Raw genomic sequence first — 27,178 nt, forward strand, 5'->3', positions numbered from 1 at the left:
GTTTCTTGGTACCTGTCAAGTTATAAATCCATTTTTACTTCTTTGAGGATGTTGAGGTTAACATCATTAAGCATTATTTTCTTTATCTGCTTTGCTTTTATTACCCAACCTGGTGTTAAAGCATGGAGCAAAGAGGGTCATATGATGACTTGTCGGATCGCCCAGGTATACATGTATATATAATTTCTTGATATTCATTAAGCAAAACAAAACTTTTAATTCTCCTAATTCTCAAATGTCAATTTTATTCTGTTAACGTAAATATTTTAAGAAGAGTTATTTCATGTGAAAATAGGACCTGTTGAATGATGAGGCAGCTCATGCAGTTAAGATGTTGTTGCCGGAATATGTTAACGGCGACTTATCGGCACTCTGCGTGTGGCCGGACCAAGTCCGGCATTGGTATAAATATAGGTGGTCAAGCCCTCTACACTTCATTGATACCCCTGATAAAGCTTGCAACTTTGACTATGATAGTAAGTCAAATGCTTATATCAAAAATGTGATGTCTTTTCTCTTTTTTCACATTTTGATCCTATAATATTATTACTGGGCAATGAATTCATAGTGTTATTTTATATGGTGAAAAGGGGACTGTCACGATCAACATGGAGTGAAGGATATGTGTGTGGCTGGTGCAATCCAGAACTTTACCGCTCAGCTCTATCATTACCGAGAGGGAACTTCGGATCGCCGATGTAAGAATCAAAATAGTAAATTTTTTATACTGTCAGTAAATAAAACTGAAACTCGAGAGAACTTAAAATTAACTAATTTTACCCATGAAGATTGATGTTCAAGAGCTTGGTGACATTTTCTCGATTCAGTTATGATTCGTTTTAATTAAACTTTTGGGGTTTGATAATTACAGATAATATGACAGAGGCCTTGTTATTCTTGTCACATTTCATGGGAGATATTCATCAAGTATGCACCAACTCTTGTTTGCGTTGGAAACTTCAATTTAAACGTTACATAATTAATAGCAGCTTATGATTTAAAATAAATAAATAAAAATAACTTGTTCCCTTGAGGGTTTTGGTGATTTCAGCCATTGCATGTCGGCTTTACAAGTGACGCAGGAGGAAATACAATTGATTTGCGCTGGTTTAGGCACAAATCAAACTTGCACCATGTAAGCATGTATATTAGTAGAGTTAGATCCATGATTTAAAATTAGTGAATTCAGATTTGTGGATACGATTTATTATATACATAAATTTGTACATATATAGATCAGTATGATCCAAAGTCATTATGTTAAGCTTAAATCCGGCTATGATAATAAGATAAGAAACAAATCTATATACTGTAATTATCAGAGAAAATATTAATGGCTTGTATTATTTGTATTAAAAAAAAAATTGATGGTATAGGTATGGGATAGAGAGATCATTCTAACAGCTGCAAAAGACTACTACGCAAAGGATGTAAACCTCCTTGAAAAAGACATTGAAGGAAACTTCACTGACGTAAGAGCTTTGTTAATTTTGTTTAGATTAAAATTGTCATATATAATAATAATTTTATTTGTAAGATTAATGGGGTTAACGAACATACCACAGGGAATCTGGTCCGATGATCTTGCTTCCTGGAGGGAATGTGGCGATCTCTTTTCCTGTGTCAACAAGTGAGTTCTTCCTCCTTTTTGTTTTTCAGTTTATCGCTCAAATAACTTATTTTCTACTAATGGCGAGTTGTTTAGAATTTCTCCACCCTTAACTAAAAGTATCAAGTAAACTAAGAACCAATGAAGAACCTTTCGCAATGGAGTGATTTACTTTCTTTAGTAGGTTTATCCGGCGCAAATCCAAATTAATCGAGCCAATACGCTTCAGAAATTAGATGATAAACCAAAGAAGAAACTTACTTTCTTCTACTAGTATACCATGTCATTTTGTTGTTTTAATAGAAAGGAGTCACCAAAATCTTGGTAAGGTATGACCCAATTTTATCTGGATCAGGGTCAATGTAGTTGCTTCATTTTAAGTTGTGCCCTTGACCCCCGATTGAATATGTATACCGAACAATCCAAAGGTATAGACAGCACAGATATGAATCTTTAGAGATTTAAAAATAGAACTAACAAAAAAAAGTTTATTTAAAACGTTAAAAAAAAAAAAAACAATATTATGGTAAAAAAATGACTGTTATTTGGGATGGAGGAGTATCAATAAACACTGAATTTGTCATAGTGTAAATGAATATTTACACGATTAATGTGATCTAATCAGGTTATTCGCTTTGTTTTTTCAAGTTGTAATTCCATTATAGCCGGGCATATTCATTATTTTTTTTAGTCATATACATAGATTATATATTGATTATATATAATTATACATAAATAATACATAAATTATGCATATATTATACATCCATCGGCTATTTTTAATTTAAGCGATTGGATGGACGGTTATTTGGGTTAATTATTCTTGAGAAGAGAGGATAATAAGAAGAGAGTAAGCTGGGGCCATGTCAACTTGAATGGGTTGAGAACATGTGGATGGGCTTCCTGAGCTAGTCCACTTCTTATGAAGCCCAATTATTGCAAGTTTCGTTGGGCTCAGACTTGGCAGGTTTTGACCCAACAGGTTTGACATTGGAGCATGCTAAGGTTAGGTCTTAGGATGCCATACTCATTGTCTGAACCTTCCCCAAAAAAGTAAGACAAGTATGAGTCGTAGAAATTATTACTCTATGACAACTATATTTTCTTAGAAATTCCCTCTTTTAAAGTTGAGCATTAAGAATGTAAATTTTCAAAATTTACCACTTTTTTATGAACATTCGATAATAGAAGCCAGTAAGCTAGTGATTAATCCGAATTTGTGTTGATTAGACTTGTTAAGAGGGACCGAAAGATTCTTCCATCTCAGCACTCAAACTTGAGACTTTTGAATTAGGGCGGAAAAAAAAATCTCAATCATCCCACTGCACCTCTTGACGGTGAAACTTACCACTTCAATAATAATTGTACCTTTTCACTTGTCATACTGCTTATATGAAACTTACTTTTGAATGGTTCAGGACAAAAAGCTCCTTCAGACTAGGAAAGTTAAGGTGGAAATCCAAAGATAGAAAAGTCATAGTGTCAAATGTTAGTGTCCAATTTTAATGTTGGTGTTGCCCACTTGTCCTGCTAGTATACGCCAGAAGCGTTAGTTTCCGCTAATTGATGGCGTACAATATTTCAAGACTTTGACAAAGTAAAAAAGAAGATATTTGAGAAAGAACTTTTAAAAAAAAACATGCATCCAGAAAATTTAAGAAAAAGAACAAAGAAAAAGGAAAAATAATATTTGATGTGATTTTCCAGGTTTGCTACGGAAAGCATTAATATAGCTTGCAAATGGGGATACAAAGGTGTTGAAGCTGGTGAAACTTTATCAGGTATATAAACAAATTGGAAAATAAATTATAACATTCCCTCCGTTTTAATTTATATAAATTTATTTGACTGGGTACGGAGTTTAAGAAAAAAGAGAAAACATTTGAACTTGTGGTATAAAATGAGGCACATATATTTTATATGGCTATAAATCATTATATTAAGGTAAATTGTTTTAAAAAATAGAAAGAGGTCATTCCTTTTTATACGAATTAAAGAGGAAATAGATTCACATAAATTAAAATAAAGGAATATATTTTAGCTGCCAAAAAAGGACAGTTTTATGTAACGTTTTTCTTTTATAGATGATTACTTCAATTCAAGACTTCCAATTGTGATGAAACGAATAGCACAAGGTGGAGTGCGATTAGCCATGCTTCTAAACAAGGTTTTCGGAGATTCTCAAGAAGATTCAGTAGCACCAACTTGATCAACCAACTTAATTGCAATTCCTTCGAATAGCAAAATTTAATAAAAAATGAAAAATCATATAGTAGTTAATTTCTTTTTAATATTTGAACCCCCCCAAAAAAAAAAAAAAAATTTAGCCGACAATTGTCATCTGTAGGCATAGGATGCTCTCCAAATAACTCGAGAGGACATATCTTGTATTCCGATTAACCAGTCTTACAGTTCTTGGTTATATTTAAATTCCTGTAGTTACAGATGGGGATGTTAATAAAAGTGTAATTACATGTACCTAGCTTGTCTTATGTTTCAATAAAACAGTAAATGTTTATCTTTCCTATAGTTCTGAGTTTTCGCATGCACACATATAAGGGTGTACAAAGAAAATCGATAAATCGCACTAAACCGATAATTCGAGTCAAACCGGAAAATAAAACCCAATGTGGTTTGGTTTAATTTGGTTTGGTATTGAAAAATAAAATTCGACCATAATTGGTTTGGTTTAGTTTTAACTAAAAAAAATCAAATCGAAACCAAACTAACCCGATAGTACATTTATATAATTTAAAAAAATATTTTATACATATAAATATTTATTGTAATGTAATTTATAAACATTTCTTAAACTTTTTCACAGTTTTGTCTTTTAACGTATAATTTCAAGTTTAGACTTAACATTCTTGAATGATAAATAAATTTTATAACCCATAAATGTAGTAACTCAAACAAAGTTCAAATCAATACTAATGCTAACAAAAAAAATTCAATTCAATACTAGAAATGACGATAGTGTTGGATAATTATTTTAGTTTTACATTGGTTTATAATGAAAATGCATAATTTAGTTTATCTTTTTCTTTAGTGCTTAGTTATGTAATTAATATTAGTACTTATTAGCTATACTTATTTTAGCATGACCTATATAGTATTTTTAGATTATGTTAATTTTCATTATGGCTTATTAATTAGCAATATTTGTTTTATGTAATTTTATTATTTTATCTTTGTTATTGAATATTTCTCACGGTGTAGGATAATACTCGGTATGTTGTTGTTGTATCTTTGTTATTGAATATTTTAGTATAATGCTATGACTTATCACATATTATTGTGTTAGTTTCTTGGAAAACACATTATATAGTTGTATTTTACTGGAACTTAAGAAATATTTGGAGTACAAGTTACATATTTTATGCTATGAAGCTTTACAGGAAAATAACCCGAAAATTCGAAAAACTTGAGAAAACCGAGATTGAAAAACCTGACTTTGTTGGTTTGGTTTGGTTTATAAATTTAAAAACCCGACACCATTGGTTTGGTTTGATAATTGAAAATTTCTAACTAACCCGACCTATGTACTGTTTATCAATATGTATTACTGTAAATAATGAAACAGTAAACTTTCTAAAACAGGAAAAACAGAAACAGAAAGTTAGCAACAACAAAATGTCGAAATAATTTTTGAAAAAAATAATTTTGGAATAAATCGAGCGCACTGAATGCACAGTATGTCCTTAAGAAAATTATTCCCCTCAAGTACCCGAGGTGCAGGAATATTATCCTCCCAGGATAGAACGATTTAACTCACCGGAGTGTTGGTAACAAAAACGTCGATGAAACAGCGAACCACTCGAAGGCTGTAAAATACACTGAAGATTTTGTGTAGAAGAAGAAGAAGAGCAGAAAATTTTCGTGAGGAAAGATTCTGGGATTCAAAGCATATTTATAGACTTTCTGGCATTGTTTCTGAAAAGGTTTGCAATCTTTCAGAAACATCCATGGCTGTTGGAACAGGTGGGAATATTTATGTTTGAAATATTGCGGGAAAACGGATTTAAAATAATCCGAGAAAGAAAACGGATCGGACCGGGTTGCGTCGCGGGTCTTGGGTTATTTCGGGTTGAAATTTTCGTTAATTAATTAAATAATTGAAAGAAATTTTATCCAAAAAGATTAATCAATCAATCGTTGACCAAATCCGAAGCCGAAGCTGAAGCCGAGCCGAGCGAGCGAGCGACGACGACGGCGCGGGGCTTACTTTCTTTCCAGCCCATTTAACACCAAGAGAAGTGCTTTCTCAATATAAGCACTTTCACTTTTCTTTCCACCACCAATGAGGGATACTTTGCTCTTTCCAAAGCAAAAGAGAGCTCACTTTCCCTCCACTTTCTTCCCTCTATTTCCCTTTCACCAATCTTTAATCCCAACAATCTCCCCCACATGAATGGGGAATGGCTATAAGACAAAGGAATGCACAGATGAGTGCGTATTTTACATGCAAGGATTAATTGCATCTGGATAAGTAGGTTTCCCTTTGAACTTTCCGTAGTGAACTTATATCGTATATATTCAGTCAATCGGTAGATTTGATATCTTTGAACCGTCGAGCTTTGTTGTATACCTAGACAACATAAGTCACACAACCAACCCTTAACCATCTATGGTTCTCATGATTGTGTTCGTTTCAGCCATGAACACCGCCTGGTTTCATAAGTACTTAAAGAATGGGCCTTTACTTTCATTCCCCTTGAAGTGGCTTACACTTCACACTCACATAAGTAATTTCTAAATGTGTAATCCTATAGACACACTATCTGAAAATATTCTGCTAGACTTAGCAAATCATTAAAAAGCTTTAAGCTTTATTGACTCATCAAAAAGCCTTAATGCTTTACCTCGATTTCTAAACATTGTCTTCATCACGAGAATGGGTTTAGTTATTTGACAATGTTGAACTGTCATTCATAACTTTGTTTAATCTCTTTGAACCTAACTCTTGGGATTTCCTGTCACGACCCGAAATTTTTACCTTCGGGACCGTGATGGCGCCTAACATTTCACTTGCTAGACAAGCCAACGTTAGAATATAATTAGCCATTTTAACAAAAAATTTAAATTAATTAATAACAAGGAAATAAATGCGAAAATAAAGTCTGAAGTAAAGTGATTAATTCATAATAATCGCGATATCTAAATACCATCCCAGAACTGGATTCATAAGTGCACGAGCTTCTAGAATAATACAAGTAAAGGTCTGAATAAAATTCAAGTTGTTTGAAATATAATACACAACTGAGATAATATAGAAGGAGACTTCAGAACTGCGAACGCTGTGCAGTTATACCTCAAGTTTCCACTGGTAGCTGTATCCGGACAAATCTATAGTACGCCGCTGGGACCAACTCCGAAATCTGCACAAGAAGTGCAGAGTATAGTATCAGTATAACCGACCCCATGTACTGGTAATTGCCGAGCCTAACCTCGACGAAGTAGTGACGAAGCTAAGGCAAGTCGCTTACATTAACCTAGAAGCTAATAATAATAATAATAATAATAATAATAATAATAATAATAATAATAATAATAATAATAATAATAATAATAATAATAATAATAATAATGAGAATAGTAGTAAGACCAGTAAATAATATTAATAATTGAAATCAATTCAGTAGTCACAATCCCTCAACTTGGTTCCATTGCGGCATGCAACTCGTTCCCCCAAGATAAACTTTAAATAAGTCTGTTGCGGCGTACAACTCTATCCCCCAATATAAACTTTTAAATAAGTCTGTTGTGGCGTGCAACCCGATCCCCCAATATATTTACTTTCATTTCTGTTGCGGTGTGCAACCCGATCCCCCAATATATTTTATCAACTCATAAATGTAATAGAAATTACTCCAATAAATACCACGTTCAATGAGAAACTATTAAGCATTAAGGCACACAATAATTATAATTTATTTATGAACAAACAATGACAATTAGCAATTAATTGTGGAAATCATGGAGAAAATAGGCGGTTTAATATTTAGTATGCTACATGTCAAATTGCAATTAAGACACACAAATAAGCATGTGATAATTATTGTAGGAATTCAAGAATTAATATTTGACAAGGAATATGAGTGAAACAATTAATATAATAATTAATTCTTGATTTAAAATGATTTATGATTTTTCAAGTAATTATGCAAATAGTTAATTTGACGACGTATAGACACTCGTCACCTTGCATATACGTCATACACATGCATCTCACATAATAAATAATTTAAGGGTTCTATTCCCCCAAGTCAAGGTTAACCACGACACTTACCTCGTTTTGCAACCAAATTTCAAGAATCCAATAAACCTTTACCTCGCGAATTCGTGTCCGAAATCCTCAAATCTAGTCATAACAATTCAATATACTCAATACAAATCGTAGGAATGAATTCCATATGAATTTACAAATTTTCCGGATAAAAATCTAAAATTTATTTTAAAAATCAATAGTGGGACCTACTTCTCGAATCCCCGAAAAAACTCGCGAAATCCAAACACCTGTTCCGATACGAGTTCAACCATACAAAAATTATCGAATTCCGACATCAGATTGGCTTTCAAATCTTCATTTTACATTTTTGGAAGATTTTATAAAAATCTAATTTTTCTTCCATAAATTCACGGATTCATGATATAAATGAGTATCGAATTATGAAATATAATAAATATAGGATAAGGAACACTTACCCCAATATTTTCCCGTAAAAATTGCCCAAAAATCGTCTTACCCGAGCTCAAAATCGAAAAAGGTGGAAAATGGGTCGAAATCCCATTCCTAGAACTTAAATTCTGTTTGCCCAGATTTTTACTCATCGTGATCGCGGAAATTCGTTCACGATCACGTAGAACAACTTTTGCCCAGTTCCATTTTACTCTTTGCGATCGCGGGAATGGCTTCGCGATCGCGAAGCACAGTTTGCACAGGCTGCCAATTTGCACTACGCGAATGCGACATCCCATACGCGAACGCGAAGCATAACCCCGTAGACCTATGCGATCGCGGACCGTTTCATGCTAACACGAAGAACAAATTTGAGTGCCCCAGCTTCTGCCTCATTTCCTCTTCGCGAACTCGAGACTTCGATTGTAAATGCGAAACTTTGTACTTCGACCTTTCGCGAACGCGTGCCCTCGATCATGAACGCGAAGTACAAAATGTGCCAGTCCAACTTTCCTCTTCGTGATCACAGGAATGGATTTACGATCGCAAAGCACAATGCACCAGATGACAGCAGAAACTAAAAACTAGATTTTTCTCAAAGTTCAAATGGTCCGTAGGCTATCCGAAACTCACCCGAGCCCTCGGGACTCCAAACCAAACATGCACACAAGTCCAAAAACCTCATACGAACTCGCTCGCACGATCAAAACACCAATTTAACACCTAGAATTACAAATCGGACACCAAATCAAATGAAATTTTTAAGAAAACTTTAAAATTTTTATTTTCACAACCGAACGTCCGAATAATGTCAAATCAACTCTGTTTCTCACCAAATTCGACAGACAAGTCATAAATGACATAACGGACCTATGAAAATTTTCATAACTCAAATCCGACCCCGGTATCAATAAAAGTCAATTTGTAGTCAAACTTTAAAATCTTTAAACCTTTAGGCTTCTAGTTTTCGCCAACTGGCGATAATTCAAACTAGGGACATCCAAATTAAATTTCGGGCATACGCCCAAGTCCCAAATCACGATACGGACCTACTGGAGCTGTCAAAACACTGATCTGAGTCCATCTGCTCAGAATGTTGAACAAAGTCAACTCAGTTGAGTTTTAAGGCTCTATTTTACATTTTAATCATTGTTTTCATATAAAACTTTCCGAAAAATTATACGGACTGCGCACGCAAGTCGATGAATGATAAATAGTGCTTTTTGAGGTCTTAGATCACAGAAATAATTATTAAATTTAAAGATGACCTTTTGGGTCATCACATTGTCCACCCTAAAACAAACGTTCGTCCTTGAACGGAGTTAAAAAAAGTACCTGAGCTGGTGAAAAGGTGTGGATATTTACTTCGCATGTCCGACTCGGACTCCCAGGTAGATGCTTCTACCGGCTGACCTCTTCATTGCACCCGAACTGAAGGGTAACTCTTAGACCTCAACTGTCGGACCTGCCGGGCTAGAATAACTACTGGCTCCTCTTCAGAAGTCAAATCTTTGTCTGATTGGACTGAGCTTAAATCTAACACATGGAACGAATCACCATGATATTTTCCAAAGCATAGACACATGGAACACCGGATGAACCGCTGATAAACTAGGTTGTAATGCAAGCTTGTAGGCTAATTCACCCATCCTTTCAAGAATTTCAAAGGGTCCAATATACCTAGGGCTCAACTTACCCTTCTTTTCGAACCTCATTACACCTTTCATAGGTGAAACCCGGATCAATATTCTTTCTCCAACCATGAATGCAATATCACAAACCTTACGGTCGGCATTAACTCTTTTGCCTAGACTGAGTTGTGCGAAGTCGATCCTGAATAACTTTGACTTTATCGAAGGCATCCTGTACCAAATAGGTACCCAACAACCGAGCCTCTCCCGGTTCAAATCATCCAATTGGCGAACGATATTGCCTTCCGTATAATGCCTCATATGGAGCCATCTGAATGCTCGACTGGTAGCTATTATTATAAGCAAACTCCGCAAGTGGCAAGAATTGATCCCAAGAACCTCCAAAGTCTATAACACAAGCGCGTAGCATATCTTCTAATATCTGAATAGTGCGCTCTGACTGTCCGTCTGTCTGTGGATGAAATGTTATACTCAACTCAACCCGCAAGCCTAACTCACGCTATACAGCCCTCCAGAAGTGTGAGGTAAATTGCGTACCTCGATCTGAAATAATAGACACGGGCACACCGTGAAGGTGGACAATCTCACGAATGTAAATTTCAGCTAACCGCTCTGAAGAATAGGTAACTGCCACCGGAATGAAATGTGCTGACTTGGTCAACCTGTCCACAATGACCCAAACTGCGTCAAATTTTCTCTGAGTCCGTGGGAGCCCAACAACAAAATCCATAGTGATACGCTCCCACTTCCACTCAGGAATTTCTAACTTCTGAAGCAAACCACCAGGTCTCTGATGCTCGTACTTGACTTGCTGACAATTCATATACCGACCTACATATGCAACTATATCCTTCTTCATCCTCCTCCACCAATAATGCTGCCACAAATCTTGATACATTTTGGCGGCACCTAGATGAATAGATACCTGGAATTGTGGGCTTCTTCCAGAATTAATTCACGAAGCCCATCCACATTAGGCACACAAATACGACCCTGCATTCGCAGAACTCCTTCTTCCCCCACAACAACCTGTTTGGCATCACCGTGCCACACCGTGTCCTTGAGGATAAGTAAATGAGGATCATCATACTATCTCTCTCTGATACGCTCATTTAAAGAAGACTGAGTGACTATGCAAGCTAGAACCCGACTGGGTTCTGAAACATCTAACCTCACGAACTGATTAGCCAAAGTCTGGACATCTACAGCTAATGATATCTCACCAACCGGAATATAAGCAAGGCTGCCCATACTCACAACCTTTCTACTCAAAGCACCGTTCACCACATTAGCCTTTCCGGGGTGATACAAAATGGTGATATCATAGTCTTTCAACAACTCCAACCTTCTTCTCTGCCTCAAATTGAGATCGTTTTGTTTGAACAGATACTAAAGGCTATGATGATCAGTAAATACCTCACACGAGACACCGTAGAGATAATGCCTCCAAATCTTCAGCGCGTAAACAATGGCTGCCAATTCTAAGTCATGAACATGATAATTCTTCTCGTGAACTTTCAACTGCCGTGATGCATATGCAATCACCTTGCCATCTTGAATCAATACTGCACCAAGCCCAATGCGAGATGCATCACAATACACCGTATAATATCCTGAACCTGTAGGTAATACCAACACCGGCGTCGTAGTTAAAGCAGTCTTGAGCTTCTGAAAGCTCAACTCACACTCGTTTGACCATCTGAATGGGACACCTTTCTGGGTCAGTCTGGTCAATGGGATTGTTGTAGATGAAAACCCTTCCACGAACCGATGATAATAGCCTGCCAAACCTAAGAAACTCCGGATCTCTGTACTTGAAGTAGGTCTAGGCCAATTCTGAACAGCCTCAATCTTCTTATGATCCACCTTTATGCCTTCTACCGATATAACATGCCCCAAAAAGGCAACTGAGTCTAACCAAAATTCACAATTTAAAAATTTTGCATATAACTGATTATTCTTTAAAGTCTGAAGCACACTCCGAAGATGTTGCTCACGCTCCTCTCGACTACTGGAGTAAATTAAGATATCATCAATGAATACAACCACAAAAGAATCCGGATAGGGTTTGAACACCCGATCTATCAAATCCATAAATGTTGCTGGGGTATTTGTCAACCCAAATGACATCACTAGAAATTCATAATGCCCATACCGAGTCCAAAAAGTTGTCTTAGGGACATCAGATGCCCTAATCTTCAACTGATGGTAACCAGACCTCAAGTCGATCTTTGAAAATACCTTGGCACCCTGAAACTGATCGAATAAGTCATCAATTCTTGGCAGTGGATACTTGTTCTTTATAGTAGCCTTTTTCAACTGCCGATAATCTATACACATTCACATTGAACCATCTTTCTTTTTACAAATAATACTTGTGCACTCCAGAGAGAGACACTGGGTCTGATCGAGCAAGTCTTGTAACTGTTCCTTTAATTCTTTCAACTCTGGCAGGGCCATACGGTATGGTGGGGTAGAAAAGGGCTGAGTGCCCGGAGCTAAATCAATACAGAAGTCAATATCTTTGTCGGGTGACATCCCCGACAAATCTGCAGGAAATACTTCTGGAAATTCACAAACAACTGGTACTGAGTCCATAGAAGGAACATCCGCACTGGAATCGTGAATATAAGCCAAATAGGCTAGATACCCTTTCTCGACCATATGTTGAGCCTTCATATAAGAAATAACCATGCTGGTAGAATGACCAGGAGTTCCTTTCCACTATAACCGAGGTAACCCAGGCATGGCTAGGGTCACCGTCTTGGCATGACAATCCAATATAGCATGATAAGGTGACAGCCAATCCATACCCAAGATGATATCAAAATCTACCATATCAAGAAGTAGAAGATCCCTACCAAAATTTACCCCTACCTCCAGACGAGGCACCACTAAAACCACCGAACTGACGAGGCCTCTTATCAGACCTCTTCCCTCTCTCCTGTGCAAGAACCATCTCGATCCCCCTCGCGATATTAGCAGCCGCCTGAAAGGAAATCTCACTTTCGGTGTCCTTGGCCATCTGAAGCCTGATAGCGTGAGTGAGTCCCTCAATAAACCTCCTCACTCTCTCTCCCTCAGTAGGTAGTAAAAGGATAGCATGACGGGCTAAATCCACAAAATGGGATTCATACTGAGTAATAGTCATACTGCCCTATGATAGACGCTTAAATTGCTTGCGGAAATCCTCTTTCAGTGTGATAGGAAGGAACTTCTCCAGAAATAGTTGCGAGAACTGCTCCCAGGTAAGTGCAAGCGATCCGACTGGTCTGGTCAATGTATAATCTCTCCACCACCTCTTGGTGGTACCCGTCATCTAAAATACAGCAAAATCGACTCCATTGGTCTCAACTATACCCATGTTCCGCAGCACCTCATGACAGCAGTCAAGATAATCCTATGGGTCCTCAGAAGGTATACCACTGAAGTGAACTGGAAAGAGCTTAGTAAACTTATACAGTATCAATAAGTCATCAAAAGACATGGCGGGCCTATCACCGGTCCGTGCCGCAACAACTGGCTGAACTACCCCAACTGGCGGGGCTACGGGAGCCTGATTCTGGGGAGCCATCTACTCCGGAGCGGGAATAGTGGGAGTTTATGCTCCTCCCCCAGCCTGTGAGACGGCTAGTGCCACCAGAAATGTACCATTCTGGGCCACGCCCTCCATAAGACTTACCAAACGGACTAGAGCGTCCTGAAGCACTGCAGTAGCTATAAATCCTTTCGGGACCTGAACTGGCCCAACTGGTATAGTTTGAACTGGAACCTCCTCCTGAAGTTCTGCCTGAGGTTTTACAACAAGTGCGGCTGCTCGAGCTCTAGACTGAGCCTTACCTCTGCCTCGACCTCTAGCACGACCTCGGCCTCGACCTCTACCCCTGGCTATAGTTGCCACCGGGGGCTCTGGTCCCTGTCCGTCAGTAGATGTATTACGTGTTCTCACCATTTGCGAGAGAATAAGAATAGAATGGTTCAATTATCGATGATAGAATAAGATCGCACGACATAATAAGAAAGAAGTGATATTGTTCCTAAACTTTATAGCCTCTGAAAGATAAGTACAGACGTCTCTGTGCCGATCCTTCAGACTCTACTAAGTTTGCTTGTGACTCGTGAGACCTATATAACCTAGTGCTCTGATACCAACTGTCACGACCCGAAATTCCTACCTTCGGGACCGTGATGGTGCCTAATATGTCACTTGCTAGACAAGCCAACGTTAGAATATAATTAGCCATTTTAACAAAAAATTTAAATTAATTAATAACAAGGAAACAAATGCGAAAATAAAGTCTGAAATAAAGTGATTAATTTATAATAATCGCGATATCTAAATACCATCCCAGAACTGGAGTCACAAGTGCACGAGCTTCTACAATAATACAAGTAAAGGTATGAATAAAATTCAAGTCGTTTGAAATATAATACACAACTGAGAAAATATAGAAGGGGAATTTAGAACTACGAACGTTGTACAATTATACCTCAAATCTCCACTGGTAGCTGTATCCGGGTAAATCTATAGTACGCCGCTGGGACTAACTCCGAAATATGCACAAAAAGTGCAGAGTGTAGTATCAGTACAAGCAATCTCATGTACTGGTAAGTGCCAAGCCTAACCTCGACGAAGTAGTGACGAGGCTAAGGCAAGTCGCTTACATTAACCTGTATGCAATAATAATAATAATAATAATGAGAATAGTAGTAAGACCAGTAAATAATATTAATAATTGAAATCAATTCAGCATTCACAATCCCTCAACTTGTAGACTTTTAAATAAGTCGGTTACGACGTGCAACCCGATCCCCCAATATATTTTATCAACTCATAAATGTAATATAAATTATTCCAATAAATACCACGTTCAATGAGAAACTATTAAGTATTAAGGCACACAATGATTATAATTTATTTACGAACGAACAATGACAATTAGCAATTAATTGTGAAAATCATGGAGAAAATAGGCGGTTTAATATTTAGTATGCTACATGTCAAATAGCAATTAAGACACATAAGTCAAATAAGCATATGGCAATTATTGCAGGAATTTAAGAATTAATATTTGACAAGGAATATGAGTGAAACAATTAATATAATAATTAATTCATGATTTAAAATGATTTATGATTTTTCAAGTAATTATGCAAAGAATTAATTTGACGACGTATAGACACTCGTCACCTTGCCTATACGCCATACACATGCATCTCACATAACAAATAATTTAAGGGTTCTATTCTCTCAAGTCAAGGTTAATCACGACACTTACCTCGCTTTGCAACGAAATTTCAAGAATTCAATAAACCTTTACCTCGCGAATTTGTGTCCGAAATCCTCAAATCTAGTCATAAACAATTCAATATACTCAATACAAATCGTAAGAATGAATTCCATATGAATTTATAAATTTTTCGGATAAGAATCCGAAATTTATTTTAAAACTAACAGTGGGACCTACGTCTCGAATCCCGAAAAAACTCATAAAATTCGAACACCCGTTTCGATACGAGTTCAACCATATAAAAATTATCGAATTCTGACATCAGATTGGCTTTCAAATCTTCATTTTATATTTTTGGAAGATTTTATAAAAATCTGATTTTTCTTCCATAAATTCACGGATTCATGATGTAAATGAGTATAGAATCATGAATATAATCAATATAGGATAAGGAACACTTACCCCAATATTTTTCCGTGAAAATCGCCCAAAAATCGTCTTACCCGAGCTCAAAATCGAAAATGGTAGAAAATGGGTCGAAATCCCATTTCCAGAAATTAAGTTCTGTTTGCCCAGATTTTTACTCATCGTGATCGCGGAAATTCGTTCGCGAGCGCGTAGAAAAACTTTTGCCCAGGTCCATTTGACTCTTCGTGATCGCGAAGCACAATTTGCACAAGCTGCCAATTTGCACTATGCGAACGCGACATCCCATACGCGAACGCGAAGCATAACCCCGTAGACCTACGCGATCGCAAACCGTTTCATGCGAACGCGAAGAACAAATTTGAGTGACACAGCTTCTGCCTCATTTCCTCTTCACGAGCATGAGGCTTCGATCGGGAACGCGGAGCTTTGCACTTCGACCTTTCGCGAATGTGTGCCCTCGGCCGCGAACGCGAAGCACAAAATGTGCAAGCCCAACTTTCCTCTTTGCGATCGCAGGAATGGCTTCGCGATCGCGAAGCACAATGCACCAGAAGCTAAAAACCAGATTTTCCTCAAAGTTCAAATGGTTCGTAGGCTATCCGAAACTCACCCGAGCCCTCGGGGCTCCAAACCAAACATGCACACAAGTCCAAAAATCTCATACGAACTCGCTCGCGCGATCAAAACACCAATTTAACACCTAGAATTACGAATCAGACACCAAATCAAATGAAATTTTATGAAAATTTTAAAACTTCTATTTTCCCAACCGAACGTCCGAATCATGTCAAATAAACTATGTTTCTCACTAAGACAGACAAGTCATAAATGACATAACGGACCTATGAAAATTTTCAGAACTCGAATCTGACCCCGATATCAATAAAAGTCAATTTGTAGTCAAACTTTGAAATCTTTAAGCCTTTAGGCTTCTAGTTTTCGCCAACTGGTGATAATTCAAACTAGGTACCTCCAAATTAAATTCCGGGCATACGCCCAAGTTTCAAATCACGATACGGACCTACCGGAGCTGTCAAAATACTGATCCGAGTCTGTTTGCTTAAAATGTTGACCAAAGTCAACTCAGTTGAGTTTTAAGGCTCTATTTCACATTTTAATCATTTTTTTCATATAAAACTTTTCGAAAAAATTATACGGATTGCGCACGTAAGTCGAGAAATGATAAATAGTGCTTTTTGAGGTCTTAGATCACGGAAATAATTATTAAATTTAAAGATGACCTTTTGGGTCATCACATTTCCAGTGTGCTAAGTAGAGTTACCGCCATGATGACTTGTCTTAGGTCTTAACCCCATTCCCTTTGATGATATTTCAACTGCCTCTCTAGATAGGCCTTTTTGTAAATGGATCCGACACATTATCTCTTGACTTTACCCGCACCCTTCCGAATCTCAAACTAACCACCCCCGCAAGTCATAAAACAGTAAAAGCACATACCGGGAGTCTTATTTAGGGGAACGAGGTTCTAGAAAGAAAAACGACTGGTCGGGTGGTTACATCTCCACCTCTTAAACAAACGTTCGTCCTCGAACGAGTTTAGATTCATACCTGGAGTGCTGAATAAGTGTGGATATCTGCTCCGTATGTCCTTCTCGGACTCCAAAGTCGCCTCCTTGACTGGTTGGCCCCTCCATTGAACCTTTACCGCAGAAATCCTCTTGGATCTCAACTGGCGATCCTGCCTATCAACAATGGCAATTGGATCCTCTTCATAACCCAGACTCTCATCTAGCTGAATCGTGCTGAAGTCCAACACATGTGACTAGTCGGGATGATACCTCCGGAGCATAGACACATGGAAAATTGGATGAACTCCCGATAGACTGGGAGGCAAAGCAAGCTCATACACAACCTCCCCAACTCGCCTCAACACCTCAAATGGGCCTATAAACCTTGGGCTCAACTCGCCCTTCTTCCCAAATGTCACGACCCAAAATCCAACTAGCCGTGATGGCACCTAACCTCACCCTCTAGGTAAGCCCAATAACAATAATCTGATTCAATTAATATTTAACCGACTCTAATTCACTCCCCAAGGACTGGTAGTACGAATCATGAGCTTCTAAAATTAGAAATTACAAAGCTGGTATGAGATAAATACATCATTTGTTTGAAATATACACAATCATATTTTTATAAATCTAAGGCTACCATGAACAAGAGGCAGCTACAACCAAAACGCAGGTACGTCTTCAAATCCAGCTCCCGTCGATCACATCAACATCAACATCCAATATCTGCACGCAAGGTGCAGAAGTATAGTATGAGTACAACCAACCACATGTACTCAATAAGTAACAAACCTAACCTTAGGTTGAAAGTAGTGACGAGCTGGTACCAAGGTCAGAGTCAACTCCAATAACCAATATCAGTTCATAACAACATAACACAAGTAATAAAAGAAGTAACTCAAAGATAAAATGCTCAGCTTAATCTTGATTTCTGAAAATAGTTCTGTCATTCAAGTATATCAGTGAAAACCCAAATCATTCACCGAAGTTGCCAAAAATATTAGTAAGTTTGAAAACAATAATTTTTCCAAAAATCCTTTTAATAATAAATAATATGTCTCATTTTCTTTCTATATAACTAGTGGAAAATGCATCACTATGTCCATATGCCAAAATGTGTGAGAAGTCATGAATGATGTGATACCGTACAGCATGAGGAAAATGCATCTCTATGCCTGTATGTCAAATGTTCATGTCACTGCGATGCAACTCAGTGAAAAAATCATATGCATACTCTCAGAGTATCATTTCACTCAGTCCTCCCAATCACTCAGTCCTCACAGTCACTCAGTCCTCACAGTCATTCAGTCATCACAGTCACTCAGTCCTCCCAATCGCTTGGCACTCGCACTCAGTAGGTACCTACGCTCACTGAGGGTGTGTACAGACTCCGGAGGGGCTCCTTCAGCCCAAGTGCTATAATTTGCACGGACAACTCACGTGCTATAGTATCAATATCTGTATCTGCACGGACAACTCACGTGCTATAATAAGCCAATCTGGCCTGCTGCGGCGTGCAGCCCGATCCCATAATAATAAAGTATATAAAGCCAAAATGGCCTGTTGCGGCATGCAGTCCGATCCCATAATTATCCTCACAATCAGACCCTCGGCCTCACTCAGTCATCAATCTTTCCAGTCTCTCAGGCTCACAATGTCATGAAACTAGCCCAAAATGATGATATGATGAATCAATATATAGCAACAGAGAATGCGAGATGATATGTAATGAATGAATATGACTGAGTATGAAATTTCATTTTAAACAAATAATTCAACAACAATATGACCTCTGTGGGTCTCAATAATACTAGCACATAGCCTCAACATGATTTTTTTAATATGATTCTCAGCTCAATTTCTTTAACACATAAAATTACATAGAAAATGCCAAGATTATTTGACTACAACATTTCACGGAACCAATTACGTCATAATTTCTATAGTGCATGCCCACACACCCATCACCTAGCATGTGTGTCACCTCAAAACAATTCACATAATACGTATATTCAGGGTTCATACCCTCAGCTCCAAGATTAGAAGAGTTACTTAACTCGAACAAGACGAGTCCAATATTGGGCAAGCTAAACAATGCTCCAGAAATTCCATTCTGCACGTAGCAACTTACGAACGGCTCAAATCTAGTCACAATTAATTCGATTCACTCAATATAAATTATAGGAATTAATTCCATATGAAAATACTAATTTTCCCACAAAATTCGAAATTACACTCAAAAATCGCTAGTGGGGTCCACATCTCAGAATCTGATAAAACTCACAAAATCCGAATCCCCATTCAACCAGGAGTCCAACCATACCAAAATTACTCAAATTCGACCACAACTCGGCCTTCAAATCCTCAATTAAAGTCTATGATTTTTTCTACTATTTTCAACCCAAAACATTAATTTGTTGATAAAAACAACAATAGATTCATGTAATTTAACCAAAACCGAGTTAGAATCACTTACCCCAATCCATATGATAACATCCGCCTCAAAAATTGCTTCAATCTGAGCTCCAAAGCTCCAAATGTGTTAAAATGACCTAAACCTTGAAATATAGCTTCTGCCTAGACATTTACTCTTCGCGATCGCAGAAAATGCTTCGCGATCGTGAAGCATAAAAATTTTCAGCCCAAAATTTGCCCTTCGCGATCGCGAAGAACAAACTCCCCAACTCTTCCAGATAGCCTCTAGTATAATGGTCATAAAATTTTGTAAAAAACTCAAAATGAAAAATGGTTTAACTTTCTGAAACCTACACATCAAGGTCTACAACTTTTATTTTTGGATCATCTCCAAATTCCTTATAGATTGCGAGATATAAGCTTCCAAAGTTGGGTCAGTGCAGTAGAGATTTTGTTCTACGCGATCGCGAAAGAGCTTCCGCAAACGCGATTCACAAGGCCCCAAACTGCTGTTTGCTCTTCGCAAACGCGACCAAATGTTCGCGATCACGATTCACACCTCTGTAGACAAAAACTAGCAATTAAAAATGGACTAGAAATGGTCCGAAACCACCCCGAAACTCACCCGAGCCCCTCGGGACTCAACCAAATATACCAACAAGTCTTAAAACATCATACAAACTTAGTTAAAGCCTCAAATCACATCATACAACGCTAAAACCATGAATCATGCCCCAATTCAAGCTTAATGAAACTAAAAAATTCCAACTTCTACATTCGATGTCGAAACCTATCGAATCAAGTCCAATTGACCTCAAATTTTGCACACAAGTCATAAATGACATAACAGACCTATTCCAATTTCCATAATCAGATTCCGACCCCGATATAAAAAATTTACCTCCCTGGTCAAACTTCCAAACTTAAATTTCTATTTTAGCCATTTCAAGCCTAATTTAGCTACGGGCTTCCAAATAATTTTTCGGACACGTTCCTAAGTCCAAAATCACCATACGGAGCTATTGGAATCATCAAAACACTATTCCGAGGTCGTTTACACATAAGTCGACATCCGGTAACCATTTTAACCTAAGCTTTAAGCCTTGAATTTCATTCTTCCAAACTAACTCCGAAATACCTGAAAACCAAAACCGACAATTCACACAAGTCATAATACATCGTATGAAGTTATTCAAGACTTTAAATTGTAGAAATGAGCATAAATGCCCAAAACAACCGGTCAGGTCGTTACACAAACCTCATGATTCCCTTCACCGGCGAGACTTCAAGAGAACTTTCTCGCCCACCATAAACGATAAATCACGCGCCCTCTGATCCGCGTAACTCTTCTGTCGGGACTGTGCTGCGTGAAGTCGCTCCTGAATCGACTTTACCTTTTCCAAGGCATCCTTCACTAAATCAGTACCGTGCAACCTAGCCTCGCCGGGCTCAAACCACCCGATGGGAGAACGACACCGCCGACCATATAAAGCCTCAAATGGAGCCATCTCGATATTAGACTGATAGCTGTTGTTGTAAGCAAACTCAGCCAAAGGAAAGATTCGATCCCACTGCCCTCCAAAGTCAATCACATATGCTCTGAGCATGTCCTCCAATATCTGAACTGTCCGCTCCGACTGACCGTCGGTCTGCGGATGAAATGCTGTGCTGAGCTCTATGCGGGTCCCCAACTCACTCACTACCGCTCTCCAGAAATGTGATGTAAACTGAGGACCTCTATCTGAAATGATGGAAACGGGCACACCATGCAGCCGAACTATCTCCTGGATATAAATCTGGGACAATCTCTCTGAAGTATATGTAGTCATCACAAGAATAAAGTGTGCTGACTTGGTCAATCTGCCTACAATGACCCAAACTACATCAAACCTCCGCAAAGTCCGCGTCAACCCAACTTCAAAGTCCATAGTGATGTGCTCCCACTTCTACTCGGGTATAGTCATCTGCTGGAGTAGGCCTCCTGGTCTCTGGTGCTCATACTTAACCCGTTGGAAATTTAAGCATCTAGCTACATACTCAACTATGTCTTTCTTTATCCGCCGCCACCAATAATGCTGCCTCAGGTCACGATACATCTTCGTAACGCCTGGATGAATGGAATATCAAGAGCTGTATGCCTCTTCTAGAATCCTCTCCCTCAGGCCATCAATATTAGGAACACACAGATGACCTTGGAGTCACAGAACACCATCCTCGCCAATAGAAACCTCCTTGGCACTACCCTGTAGTACCATCTCCCTGAGAACCATCAAGTGCGGATCATCAAACTGTTGAGCCTTGATCTGCTCCAATAGTGAGGACTGGGCAATGACGCAAGCAAGAACTCGACTGGGCTCTGAAATATCCAACCTCACAAGTCTGTTAGCCAAGGACTGAATGTCTAAGGCTAGTATACTCTCTGCCTTCTTGCTCAAGGCATCCGCGACTACATTCGCCTTGCACGGATAATAAAGAATGGTGATGTCATAATCCTTCAGTAACTCAATCCACCTACGCTTCCTCAAATTGAGATCCCATTGCTTGAACAAATGTTGCAAACTGCGATGATCGGTGTAAAGCTCACAAGACACCCCATATAGATAATGCCTCCAGATCTTAAGAGCATGAACAATCGCGGCCAACTCCAAATTGTGAATCGAATAATCCTTCTCATGGGGCTTCAGTTGACGTGAAGCATATGCAATAACTCGCTCCTCCTGCGTCAATACACAACCCAAACCAATGCGTGAAGCATCGCAATACACAATATACATCCCCGAACCGGAAGGCAACACAAGGACTGGTGTTGTGGTCAAAGCCGTCTTGAGCTTCTGGAAGCTCGCCTCACAATCATCGGACCAACAAAACTGAGCACCCTTCTGGGTCAATCTAGTAAAAGGTGATGCAATAGATGAGAAGCCCTCCACAAACCGGCGATAATAATCTGCTAACCCTAAGAAACTCCTGATCTCAGTCGCCGAAGTAGGACGAGGCCAACTCTGAACTGCCTCAATCTTCTTGGGATCCACCTTAATGCCCTTGCCTGATACCACATGTCCCAAGAATGTCACAGAATCTAACCAAAATTCACACTTGGAGAACTTAGCATATAGCTTCTGTTCCCGCAAGGTCTGAAGCACTACTCTCAAATACTGCTCGTGCTCCTCCATGCTATGTGAGTACATCAAGATGTCATCAATGAAGACAATAACAAAGGAATCAATATAAGTCATGAACACCATGTTCATCAAATCCATAAATGCCGCTGGGGCATTGGTCAAGCTGAAGGACATTACTAGAAACTCATAATGGCCATATCTAGTACGGAAGGCAGTCTTCGGAACATCTGAGTCCGGAATATTCAACTACTAGTATCCCGATCTCAAGTCAATCTTAGAAAATACCCTAGCACCCTGCAACTGGCCAAACAAATTATCAATACGCGGCAACGGGTACTTGTTCTTAATGGTGACTTTGTTCAACTGGCGGTAATCAATGCACATCCGCATAGTCCCATCTTTCTTCTTCACAAATAATACCGGTGCACCCCAAGGTGATACACTCGGCCTGACGAACCCCTTTGCTAACAACTCCTCAAGTTGTTCCTTTAACTCCTTCAATTCTTCCAAAGTCATACGGTATGGTGGGATAGATATAGGATGAGTACTTGGAGCCAAGTCAATACAGAAATTGATATCACAATTCGGTGGCATGCCTGGAAGATTAGAAGGAAATACATCGGAGAACTCCCGGATTAATGGCACCGAATCAATCGTCGGAGACTCTGCGGTGGTATCCCGAACATAGGCTAGATAAGCCATGCAACCCTTCTCGACCATATGTCGAGCCTTCGAAAAAGAGATGACCCGACTAGATGTGCTGATAGATGAACCTTTCCACTCCAACCTCGACAACTCTGGCATCGATAAGGTAACAGTCTTGTCATGGCAATCAAGGATGGCATGATATGTGGATAGCCAGTCCATGCCCAGGATGACCTCAAAGTCGGTCATATCAAGCAACAGAAGATCCGCTCTAGTCTCGTAACCACAGAATGTGACCACACAAGACTGATAGATCCGGTCCACAACAACAGAATCGCCCACAAGAGTGGACACATAGATAGGAGTACCCAAGGACACACGAGGAATATCCAGAAAGCGAGCAAACAAAGATGACACATACGAATAGGTAGACCCTGTATCAAATAATACTGAAGCATCTCTACCGCAAATAGAGATAATACATGTGATCACGGCATTTGAGGCCAATGCATCTGGTCTAGCCGGAAAAGCATAAAATCTGGCTGGAGCGCCACCTGGCTGGCCTCCGTATGCTTGACCTCAACCTCTGGGACGGCCCCTACCCACCTGCCTTCCGCCTCTGGGTGACCGGATGGCCGGTGCGACTACTGGAGCTGTAATCATGGGCTGCTGACCCTGCTGCACTGCCTCGCCCCGAAGCCTGGGGCAATGACTCTTCATGTGACTAGGATCCCCGCACTCATAACAACCTCTCAGAGCGATGGATTTCTGCCCTGAAGTCTGACCCTGATGGCCTGAATACCCACCGGAAGAACCCTGGATAGCTGGTGGGCGATATGAACTCTCTGGAATGGCACTGAAGTAGGCACGGGAAGAACCGTGATAACCGGAGTACCCACTGGAAAAACGCTGAATAGCCGGCGGCCGGTAAGAACTCTCCGGCATAGCACTGAAATAGGGTCGCGCTGGAACACCTTGAGGAGGTGGTGGTGCTGAATATGGGGGCCTGCTGGGCTGACCCCTCCCAAAATGACCTCTATCCCTAGCTGGGGCACCTCTGAACTCTCCAGAAAAATGAGACCTCTTGTCCCGCTGCATCTGCTCTCTACCCTTCTGACGGTAACCCTCAATCCTGCGAGCGATCTCCACTACTACCTGATAGGGAGTCCCCATCCCAACCTCCCAAGCCATGCTAGCCTGAACACTAGAGTGCAGCCCCGCAACGAACCTCCGCACTCGCTCCGCCTCAATAGCAAGTATCATAAGTGCATGGCAGGACAACTCAGAAAATCTTGCCTCATACTCGGTCACTGACATCTGACCCTGCTCGAGCCGCTCAAACTGACACCGCAACTCTTCCCTCTAGGAGGGTGGAATATACCTGTCCAGTAATAGGCATGTGAACTGATCCCAAGTCATAGGAGGAGAATCTGCTTGTCTCCCAAGAAGATAAGCCTTCCACCACCTACGTGCACTGCCCTCCAACTAAAAGGTAGTGAAATCCACCCCGTGAGACTCCAATATGCTTATGTTGTGCAGTCTGTCCCTGCACCTATCAATAAAGTCTTGGGGATCCTCATATCTCTCACCCCCAAAGACTGGAGGGTAAAGCCTAGTCCATCTGTCCAAAAGCTTCTGCGGCTTACCAGCTGTAGCTGGTCTAGGCTCAGGTATGGCCGCTGCAACTGGCTGGGCCCCGCCCACGAGTAGTGTACCCGGGGTCCGATATACTGCAGCTGCATGCCCAGGTGTCTGAGCAATAGGGGTCTGTGCTCCCCCTCCTGCCTGAGATGTGGCTGGGTCTGCTGGAAATAAACCAGCATGGGTCATAGAATCCATGAACCGCAGCATACAACCCATGACCTCCTGAAAGCCCGGTGCTGACATGAAATCCACCGGGGCTGGCTCTGCTGCAGGTACCTCGCTCTTCTCCTCAATGATGGGATCCTCCATTGGATCTACTGGTGGTGCAACTGGGGCAGCTCTGGGATGCCCTCGTCCCCTACCTCAGGCCGGTGCCCTCCCCCGGCCCCTGCCTCATCATCTAGCAACGGGGGGAGCAACTTCTCCCGAATCTGGAACATCCGCCGTACGCGTTCTCACCATCTGTGAGAGAATGAGAGAAAGGAACTTAGTATACCAACAACTGCACGATAGGAGATGAATAAATAGTAGTTTCCTAACACCCTATAGCCTCTCGAAGATAAGCACGGATGTCTCCACACCGATCCGCAAGACTCTATTAGGTCTGCCCATAACTTGTGAGACCTACGTGAATCTAGGGCTCTGATACCATATCGTCACGATCCAATTTCATCATAAGCCGTGATGGCGCCCAACACCGTTGTTAGGCAAGCCAACATTGATAAATCTAGTAGTTTTCATATTTAATATGTTTGCAAAGTTAATAGCTTTCCTCATTGATAAAAGTTTTAGAAATTTACTACTGTAAAGTAATTAAACAAAAACAACTGAGAGAAAATCGAAGTCATGACAATAAATTCAAAGTCACAAGTCTATTAATATGTGTGCCAAGACCTGGTGTCACAAGTGTATGGGCTACTAGAAGAATATACAAAAGAATACTACTCTACTGTCTCAAAGAAATAGACAGAAATATAAATCCAAAAGAGAGACTCCTGCTGTTGTTGAACGGCTCGGAAGGGCAGCTCACCGTGTAGTCTCGAGCTAGAAGTCAAGGCGTGCCGGACTGGTAATGTCAAGACCCAATTTCCCCTCTGTGTGACGTCGTGACAGTACCTAGTCTCTACAACTAGGTAATCCTAACATTTTGCGGAATAATGAAATAAAAATATAAATTTAACCAACTATTCAAAAATACATAACAAATCCCAAAACCCGAAATATCGTGAATCACAAACTACAGAAGGAAAAATCTAGTGTCTCTAGACATCAGAGTCTAACAAAGAAAAATACAGAAGATAATGGACATGAAAAAAAAAAGTAGAAGGGGACTCCGAGGTCTGCGGACGCTGCAGATATACCTTGAAGTCTCCAAAGCTGTCCCGGCTCACTGATAGTGCGGCTGATAAGGTGCACCTGGATCTGCACACGAAAAATATTTGCAGAGAGTAGCATGAGTACACCACAATCGGTACCCAGTAAGTGCCAAGCCTAACCTCGGTCGAGTAGTGATGAGGTCAGGTCAGGGCCCTACTGGTAAATATATAATAAAACAATATAGAATGTAATACCGCAATAAAATAAAGGCTGAAATTTAACAACAATGAAATCATAGAAGGTAACAACTCAGTATATAGAAACACAACAGGGGATCTCCCGAGATACCGTCTCGTAGTCCCAAATGTAAATGTGTAGGGGGATCTCCCAGAATACCGTTCCGTAGTCCCAAAGTAAATATGCAAGACAGGGGGAATCTCCCGGAATACCGTTATGTAGTCCTAAAGTAAATATGCAGTACAGGGGGATCTCCCGGAATACCGTTTTGTAGTCCCAAAGTAAATATGCAGTATAGGGGGATCTCCCGGAATACCATTCTATAGTCCCAAAGTAAATATGCAGTACAGGAGGATCTCCCGGAATATCATTCCGTAGTCCCAAAGTAAATATGCAGCACAGGGGGATCTCCCGGAATACCGTTCCGTAGTCCCAAAGTAAATATGTAACGCGAATGATAGAAATACAACTACATCACCAAATGTTTACAATTTAGACTAAGTACCAGTCAGGGAAGAAGCAGGAAATTCACTAAGCATGCTGCACATAATTCACATAAACAATTAAGACACGTAGACAAGTTGTATTAGACCAATCTTCACCCTTTTGGGTTTAGGAATTTGCACTTTAGCCAAACACCCCCACACTTTAAAATATTTTAAGTTGGGT

At 39.8% G+C, this 27,178-nt stretch overlaps 1 protein-coding gene across 1 annotated transcript; it reads left to right on the forward strand.

Annotated features, from left to right (window-relative positions):
- Positions 1-12: 12 nt before the first annotated feature.
- Positions 13-4,087, forward strand: LOC107783187 (endonuclease 1). The gene is made up of 9 exons (XM_016604165.2): positions 13-165; positions 296-476; positions 591-698; positions 872-927; positions 1,052-1,135; positions 1,377-1,472; positions 1,566-1,630; positions 3,317-3,390; positions 3,694-4,087. Exons 1-9 carry the CDS (start codon positions 49-51, stop codon positions 3,816-3,818), a joined length of 906 nt encoding a protein of 301 aa, XP_016459651.1. The 5' UTR covers positions 13-48; the 3' UTR covers positions 3,819-4,087.
- Positions 4,088-27,178: the final 23,091 nt, after the last annotated feature.

The sequence above is a fragment of the Nicotiana tabacum genome, chromosome 17, assembly GCF_000715075.1.
Source record: "Nicotiana tabacum cultivar K326 chromosome 17, ASM71507v2, whole genome shotgun sequence".
In the NCBI taxonomy this organism is placed as follows: Eukaryota; Viridiplantae; Streptophyta; class Magnoliopsida; order Solanales; family Solanaceae; genus Nicotiana; species Nicotiana tabacum.

Bases quoted from the DNA above. Each gene is read 5' to 3' on its own strand.
- LOC107783187 (XM_016604165.2), top strand. From the start codon at position 49: ATGTTGAGGTTAACATCATTAAGCATTATTTTCTTTATCTGCTTTGCT. The intron at 166-295 runs GTATACATGTAT...ATGTGAAAATAG, and splicing joins TGACTTGTCGGATCGCCCAG to GACCTGTTGAATGATGAGGC. The intron at 1,136-1,376 runs GTAAGCATGTAT...TTGATGGTATAG, and splicing joins ACAAATCAAACTTGCACCAT to GTATGGGATAGAGAGATCAT.